This window comes from Scophthalmus maximus, chromosome 16, assembly GCF_022379125.1.
Source record: "Scophthalmus maximus strain ysfricsl-2021 chromosome 16, ASM2237912v1, whole genome shotgun sequence".
Taxonomy (NCBI): domain Eukaryota; kingdom Metazoa; phylum Chordata; class Actinopteri; order Pleuronectiformes; family Scophthalmidae; genus Scophthalmus; species Scophthalmus maximus.
The window spans coordinates 17991529-18000000 of record NC_061530.1 but is presented as its reverse complement, the minus strand read 5'-3'; the positions used below and the strand labels follow the sequence as shown (position 1 = coordinate 18000000).

General features: G+C 47.9%; 1 protein-coding gene across 40 annotated transcripts in view; it reads left to right on the top strand.

Annotated features, from left to right (window-relative positions):
• LOC118287957 (ankyrin-3) overlaps nucleotides 1–8472 on the top strand; it is a 111249-nt gene that overhangs the window by 43745 nt on the left and 59032 nt on the right. For 38 of the 40 annotated variants that reach the window (XM_035613636.2, XM_035613630.2, XM_035613653.2 and 35 more), the window contains exons 2-4: nucleotides 5644–5745; nucleotides 6031–6129; nucleotides 8141–8239. In XM_035613636.2, the coding sequence (XP_035469529.2) occupies nucleotides 5644–5745; nucleotides 6031–6129; nucleotides 8141–8239 (300 nt within the window). Of the gene's footprint in view, nucleotides 1–2070; nucleotides 2164–2259; nucleotides 2410–5643; nucleotides 5746–6030; nucleotides 6130–8140; nucleotides 8240–8472 lie in introns of those variants that run through there. The other 2 variants (XM_035613638.2, XM_035613633.2) reach the window with 2 other exon arrangements.

Sequence of the window (8472 nt, the reverse complement as noted above, 5' to 3'; positions counted from 1 at the left end):
AAGCACTTCATCAATCGATTCGTCACTCAACCAATAAATGATCTGCAGCCGTGTTTGATGATCAATGAATAGTTTTTGTCACTTAATAAGCAAAAGTGCAAAAAAAAAACCTTTGCTCATTGTTTCTTCTATACTGTGATGTTTTGCCGGTTTTCTCAGTTTTTAAATCCTTGTATTTCATGAAACATCTGTGTAAAAGATTTACATGTCAATTAATTTGAAAAATAACTGATGGATGAATAACGGGCTGCAGTAAACTTTAAGGACAAAATCAAAACACACATCAAACAAAGATACAGATTGTATGATATCAGATGTCCTGGACAAAAAAAAATCAGACGCAACATTTTATAGTTTCAAAATAAGAGCGGAGTGATGAATAGGCCTGTGAATTATCCGGCGGATTTGCAGACTGTGCAGATCTGATTATCTTATTATCTATTAATCTGTCGAGGAATTCCATGATTAGTCAATTAGTCTGTCCCACATTCAATAGAATCTGAAAAATGATCAACCAATATAATTTTTTCATTTCTTGATTGGTCGCCTTATTGCTCAGTCTAAGAAATGTCAGACGTTGGTGCAAGGACAAAGTCTGTGTCATCAAATTGGCTTGTTTGTGTCACGAGTACGAAGCTGCCACATTCTGATCATCAGCTCTACACCTTCATGGTGATGAGAAGACTACGAAAACCAGAAAATGTTCACATCGGAGAATCAGAAACCAGAGTGACACAAAAACAGTCGCTGGTTGTTGTTTTTTTTGTCGCCATTGTTGCTGAGATGGGGTTTTAGTTGAAGAAGGATGCTCCTCATCGTCGGAGCCATCTTCGCTGTGAACCTGCACAGGAGAGGCGGGGCCTAACGGACGTAGATGGTGTGAACTCCGTCCAGGCCTGACGTTCAATCAATGTCGAGGCTCAAGAGCACTTGGAACAGGACTAGTGGCTGTTGTCGGAATTGACCCTGTAATCTGTGGTCAGGATATTAATCCAAGTTGTAATTCAGCCTTTACAACTAAAAGGTTTTTGTTTTCTGCAATGATCATGATCTGGAAAGTCACTAATGACCACAGTTAGAGTAAAACAAAAGTGCTGGATGACGTATGGTAAAGTGTGTTTTTCATTTTCATGTTCTGCTGGAAACCGGTCGTCAGACGCACGCTCACATTGTCCTCTGATCCCGTGTTGTTGCAGTGAGAGTTGGTTCGAGATTAACGCCGGAACTCTTCTGCCTCCCTTCCCTCCTCCTCCTCCCTCCTCCCCCCTCCTCCCTCCTCCTCCTCCCTCCTCCCCCCTCCTCCCTCCTCCCTCCTCCTCCCCCATCCTCACCCCCCTCCTCCCTCCTCCTCCCCCACCCTCACCCCTCCTCCTCCCCCACCCTCACCCCTCCTCCTCCATCTCCTCCTCCTCCTCCTCCATCTCCTCCTCCCTCCTCCTCCCCCATCCTCACCCCCCTCCTCCCTCCTCCTCCCCCACCCTCACCCCTCCTCCTCCATCTCCTCCTCCTCCTCCTCCATCTCCTCCTCCCTCCTCCTCCCCATCCTCACCCCCCCATCCTCCTCCTCCCTCCTCCTCCTCCTCCTCCTCCCTCCTCCCTCCTCCTCCCTCCTCCTGCCCCATCCTCACCCCCCTCCTCCCTCCTCCTCCCCCACCCTCACCCCTCCTCCTCCATCTCCTCCTCCTCCATCTCCTCCTCCCTCCTCCTCCCCCATCCTCACCCCCCCATCCTCCTCCTCCCTCCTCCTCCTCCTCCTCCCCCACCCTCACCCCTCCTCCTCCTCCTCCTCCTCCTCCCACTCCCTCCTCCTCCTCCCCCACCCTCACCCCTCCTCCTCCTCCTCCTCCTCCTCCTCCCATCTCCCTCCCCCTCCTCCTCCCCCCTCATGTTCTGGACTTTCTCACTGTGAGCCAGGTATTTTTAGCTGTGACATAATGCCCTATCTCCCTCTCTCTCCCTCACACACATATCCTTTCACTCACCCTCCCTCCCCCACGCAGACCGTCCCTCCCCCCTCTCCTCCCCTTGGCCCCCCATCCCTCCCTGCCTAGCTGCCCCGGCTAAGGCTAGCCTGCCACAGTAATTGAGTGCTCAGGTTTCACACTTTGAGCCGCGGGCTGAGGGAACATGGCAGTGGAGGAGGCGGCAGACTATTTGGCAGAAGTAAGTCGTCACCACCACCGTTACTGTACTGTGATGATCCGCGAGGCTTCGGCCACTCGTGGGGCTTCTGCCGACATGTAAACAGGACTCACCTCACTTTACCTTCTCTCCTCCTGCTGCTCCACTGCATCAGTGCTGCTGCCTGACAAGATTTAGGAATTTATTGCCCATTCTGGATTTCTAGCGATAATGATGATGGAGTTCACCGCGGTTACGGGGTCCAGAGACGGGACGCTGTCGGATGAGGTGGGAGGTTATAGGCTCTTGGGGGGTCTGTGGTGGTCGTTGATGGGACGGGTGGCAGTGGCAACTCTGCTGCACCACTCTGCTGCAGTGTGCGTGTACACATGTATATATATATATATATATATATATATATATATATATATATATATATATATGTGTGTGTGTTTGCATTCCAGGGTGCCTCACTGTTACATTTATAATATTCCTGCAGACTGCTGTGTATGAAGAGATACAGTGTCATGTGTTGCAGTGACGTGAGTGGAAGCACCTGACCTTGGACGGTGGCGCATGTTCCGTGTGTTTTTCTAGAAAAAGGAGAATAACAGAACAAATGAAGACTGAAGCAAAGGAGGGGAGAGGGATTGACGTTGTTGTTTAATTAGCTGATTTTGCTTCAAATCTGCCTCGTGAGCCCCCGTGAAGCGGCAGACGTCTCCCTCAACCTGCCTGGTGATATGTGATACAGTCAATGCAGCATGTGCTTCCTCGGCTGAGGAAGCAGTTTGGTGAAAGAAGAATCAAAGACATGAACTTAATATGCTGTGGCGTTAATAAATCTACTTGTGGTTCAGTAAGAAGGTGTTTTTATGTTGCACATTGCTTAAGCGTGGTGTTACAGTATGTTTGACTCGGTTGCTGGTCAGTCGGTCGGTTGGTCGGTCAGTCGGTCGGTTGGTTTTGTGGTTGGGGGCAGCTCCCATGTTGGAATGTGTGTAACCGTACGAGCACGAAGCAGCGTGTCGTGGAAATAGAGCCACTGTAGCATTCTTTGCATATCTCTGGTGGATAAATAAAGTCACAGCGGCGGAGTGGCACTCGGACGACGCTGAGCGAGTCTCTGTCTCCACCGTGCTGTCACCTTTAGTCTGAGAGGTCAGAGTGAATAAGGTCAGAATTTGGAATCTGCAAGTTTTTTTTTTATTTAGAACCTGGGTTCGTTTTGTCTCCAACAAATCATTTAAAATCTTGCAAGTTCATGTAAATCTGACCTTGTTATTAGCCCATCTTTTTTTTTAAATCAGATTACAGGTGACAAGATATGATCCGTTTTGCGGTGGTAAAATCAAAATATGCTTTCAGTTGATTTCTTTGAATCAAGCTGTCGCCACAAGTTCCTGATTTGTTTCTACTTTATATCAGGCCACAATGTGGCAATCAATCATGATTGATTTTTTTGATAATTTTCTTGATTAATCGCCTCATTGCTTAGTCTGAGAAATGTCAGATGTCAGCCAAATTCATCAAATTGCCAAATTGCCATATCGGTCGGACTAGTCGTGTGTTTGTCTTGTAAATGTAGCCAGAAACTTGGTTTAAAGAAGAGAAACCTTTCAAGACTTTTGGGATTATTTCACAGATCCAATAACAAAAGACTGATAAAGATCGTCTCTTTAAACGTGCCACAGATGTTGTCAGTTTTATCTCCAGTCCGTTTTTCTGCAGCGAAATTAAAATATAAATGCTGTGGCAGGTTGGGGTGTGACGAGATTTATTTTTATTGTGCGGCTATTATTGTTGAGTTTACAAAACTCCTTGGCCGGAGTACAGTAGCAGAGGCCGATGCTCTGAACTGAATTTCTGATTACGATCTGAATACCCGAGCAGCCAGGCCCGGTGCCACACTTACCTTGGCGTTGTGCCTTACAACCTTTCTCAGGGTTTAAAGGAGACATATTATACTCATATTCAGGTTCGTCGTTTTAATTTTGGGTTATCGATTAAAAAAGGTTCACATGCTCGGATGTTCAGTGAACACATCAGTTCCCTCAGACTGTCACATTCCCGCAGCTCCTCTTTTCTGATCCGTCTGAAGCAGTTGGTTTCAGGCCCTCCCTCCCGATGAAGCCCAGTCTGCTCTGATTGGCCAACAGCTTCCAGGGGCGTATAGGAAGCTCTCGCGCTCTCGCTTTACCCGGCTTTCTTTTTTACCGTGGACTTTGGGATTTTTAACTTTGCAGACCTTTAACATACACAGAAAAACTATATAACTCACGAGAAGACACGAGAAAACTTAAAAAGCATACTGTGTCTCCTTTGAAATCCCTCCAGAGCAACACAGAAAAAAAAAATCTTACTAAAATGTTTTATTTTGGAAAAGAGAGTCAACACATCAGGAATTTACCAATGTAGATGCTTCCCTGGGTCATGTGACACTACAGAGAGCCCGTCCACTTCCTGTTAATCCTGCTGTACCAGAAATTACGTTAAATGGAGGAGCTTAAAGTTAAGTGTAATAGTACTAGTGATGTTGAACTGTATTTGACAGATTTTGTCAAATACTGTGTCATGGTGCCGGCCTGTCATCCGGTTAAGCCCCCCTGCCTGGTCTCCGTGCCCCTGAATGGATGCTGACACAGAACCCCCCCATGTTTGTGTATATGTGTGTGTGTATGTGTGTGTGTGTGTGTGTGTGTGTGTGTGACGATTGAACTCCGATAACATCCATTCACCGGGCGGGAAGTGAGCTCAGCGATCAGCTTCAGCCCCGACAATCTGTGTTCAACAACAAAAGATAACTTACAGTTAAAATGCTCATAACATTTGAATCAATGGTGGTGCAGCGGTGAGCTCACAGCCACAAGGTTCTGGGTTTGAACCCCACGGCTAGTCGGGGGTCCTCTGGTGTTTGGTTCTGGATGTTCTGGATGATGCTGATTGGACGGTGTGTGTGTCCTGTGACTCTGTGGGTCTTTGTCATTGACCAACATCACGGGTGTGGCGCTGCACTGCAATCATGAAATCGGAGACACACACACACACACACACACACAAAGCGACGCTGCCTTCCTCTCCGTCTGTGTGTGTTTCAACCCTCTGCCACCTCTCGTCGTTCTGGTCCCAACATCCCACTCTGTCATTCACCCCCTCCCACGCTCGGCCACACCCTGACGTCCTCACACAGATGCTGTGTATTTAATTCCCTCTTTTCAAAATCGTCCTGCTCGACTTCATGACTGCAGGTTGCTAAAGACACTGCAGGGAATAGGACTGTGTGTGTGTGTGTGCTTGTGTGCGTGTGTGTGTGTGTGTGTGTGTGTGTGTGTGTGTGTGTGTGTGTGTGTGTGTGTGTGTGTGTGTGTGTGTGTGTGTGTGTGTGTGTGTGTGTGTGTGTGTGTGTGTTGTTGCCGCCAGGAGTCAGCCCGCCCCCCGTTCAGTTTCTCGTCAGCGCGCCGTGTGTGTTGTCGAGGTTAAAGGATGACGAACCCTCCTGTCGCTCTCTGTGTCCCCCCGCAGCCGGACGCCAACGCCTGTTACCTGCGAGCAGCTCGGGCCGGGAACCTAGAGAAAGCTTTGGACTACCTGAAGAATGGAGTCGACATCAACATATGCAATCAGGTACATTTGTAGTACGTGGGTTCATGTCTGGAAACAGCTTTAGTATAAAATAATATATATAATAATAAGAAGAAGAAAATAATGAGCAAATGAAAACTGTAAGAGGTTTTTGTCTGATTTCTGATTCGGCCTTTTCATGGGATTAGTGGACAATAACAAAAATATAACGCCCAAATCATAGTCGAGACAACAAAGCTATTTACAGACGTGTTGAACAATATGTCCACGGTTTAATCTTTGTCATGATATTAAAAGCGTTCTCTCTCTCTCTCTCTCTCTCTGCAGAACGGTCTGAACGCTCTCCATCTGGCCTCGAAGGAGGGCCACGTGGAGGTGGTGGCTGAGCTCATCAAGCAGGGCGCCAACGTGGACGCATCCACCAAGGTGTGTGCCACCCGGGAGTCAAACACACACACACACACACACACACACACACACACACAGAGTGTCTCTCTCTCTCTGCATGAATCCACACACACACACACACACACGCGTTTGCTGCGTCAGCTCTTTCCCAAAGTCACATTGCACACGCAGCAGTAAAAGAGACAAACGGTTGTGTGCTTCGCAGAGCGGGCGAGTGCACTGATTTATTGAAAGGAAATGACTTGTTTTGTTGTTTTGCGTGGCAGCGTCTTCTCCGCACACTGGGTGGTGTGTTTAAATCATGAGACAGGGAACTTCTCTGCGGGGAGCCAGAAGTGATGTGCAGTTACTCGGCCACCCCCGGGTGAATCAGGTTTTTTTTCCCTTTTGGATGCGTAAACAAGTAGATATATAAGTCCAAACAGGCTTTAAAAAATTGCCATCTTTCAAATGTTAATCGCTGTTTTCATGAACTAAAATGATGATAATGATTTCTGCATCAACGCCTCCTGGTGGACTGGAGAGGAACAGCTTATCGGAGCCGTCGGTTGTTCACGCGTCAAGCAGGCTAATTTGCCGAATCTGTGTCCTTTAGTCCCTTGAAAAAGTTTCCTGGGACTAAAAGTTCCGGGCACTTTTGGTCGGAAACGCAGCTTTAGTGATCAGCTGCTAAAGAACCAGATACCTCTCGCAGGATTGAAGTCACTGACACCTGAGCAGATCTAAAAGTTCATCATATCAACTTTTCGCGGGTGAGGACAATGTCAGTGTTGTGTTTCGCAGACCGTTTCCAAGCCTCTGTCTGTCCGCCACTGCTGCACATTTACTCCACGTCCGCGAGGGGCTCGGCGTTTTGGTCCCAAGCTCACGAACTTCGCGCGGAATAGTTGCATCTCCCCGCGTGATATTGTTCCACTGCAGCGTAGCAGCGGCTGCGGCGAGGTGTAGGAGAGGCGAAGCGTGAGAGGGGAAAGGGAGAAGATCGTGATTCAGGAATGAGGGGAGTGTGTGTGTGTGTGTGTGTGTGTGTGTGTGTGTGTGTGTGTGTGTGTGGAGGTCTTGGTGGCGGCGGCGGCGGCAGCAGCTGCTGCTGTAGCTGACACGGACACAACAGGTGCTTCCACAACAGGCCCGGCACATGCAGACGCGAGGCCCCTTTGAATAAGAACTAAGTCGTGAAAGACAAAATGAAATAAGACGGAAAATAATAACAGACGTTAAATCGGGAACTCCTTGGTGTAAATCCTTTTTTGCAATGCAGCAATATCCTTGCCAGATTTTGGCAAACCTTGCCGACGGGCGTTTCGGCCGCACCTAACTCCGGTGCCCGTGGGGAGAGTTTGCTAATATCTTTGAGTGAATGCGCGCCTACGTTTTGGCCTCGGAGACGTGTTCAGTGAGTCAGCGATGAGCCGCCGCCGCAGCAGCAGCAGCAGCAGAACGTCTGTGGTCAACCAAGAGAAATCCTGGTTCCTGTACGGCAATCCTTCCAACTCTTCAGCCAATCGATTGGTCCCTGGGGGGAGAAACAGAGATCTGCACTTAAACTTAATACGCCACAGGGCACTTAGTGCAATCTACCTGGTGTCAACAGATTTTAGATAAATACAAAAAAACACAATAATATTTGCATTTTAAAACCTTATATATATATATATATATATATATATATATATATATATATATATACCTTATACGCGATGAGATATGATAATTCAGATTCGTTAACACTCAAACACAAAGATGATGGAGCATCGTAACGCACACAAGCTACAGCAGCCGACCGTTTCCAGATGATGTGTAACTGGCGCTCGTGTGCGTCCGTCTACGTTGTGCGTTGGAGTTTTAATTGATGTCAGGAGGCAACACTGAGTCAATAGTCTTTACTGGCGTCTCACACGAAACACACAGAAACTGTGAGCTCTGATCTCGCATGACAACGACAACAACACCAACAACGATTTAATATCTTTATTTGGTCCAAGAGATTCAAATGTTTGTCATGTTTTTTATTATTTTTGTCCAACAGAAAGGAAACACAGCGCTCCACATAGCTTCTCTTGCCGGGCAGACGGACGTGGTGAAGGAGCTCGTCACACACGGAGCCAACGTCAATGCACAATCTCAGGTAGCACGCACGCTCACACACACACACGCTCACACACACACACGCACACACACGCGCGCACACACAGCTGTCCAATTGTGAAATCATCTTTGTGGGAAATCCATTCGAGTGTGTGCATTCGTGCAGATGAATGTGTGCAATCACTATACACCCTGTGTGTGTGTGTGTGTGCGTGTGTGTGTGTGTGTGTGTCTGTGTGCGTGTGCGCGTGCGAGTGTGCTGTGTCAGCAGCT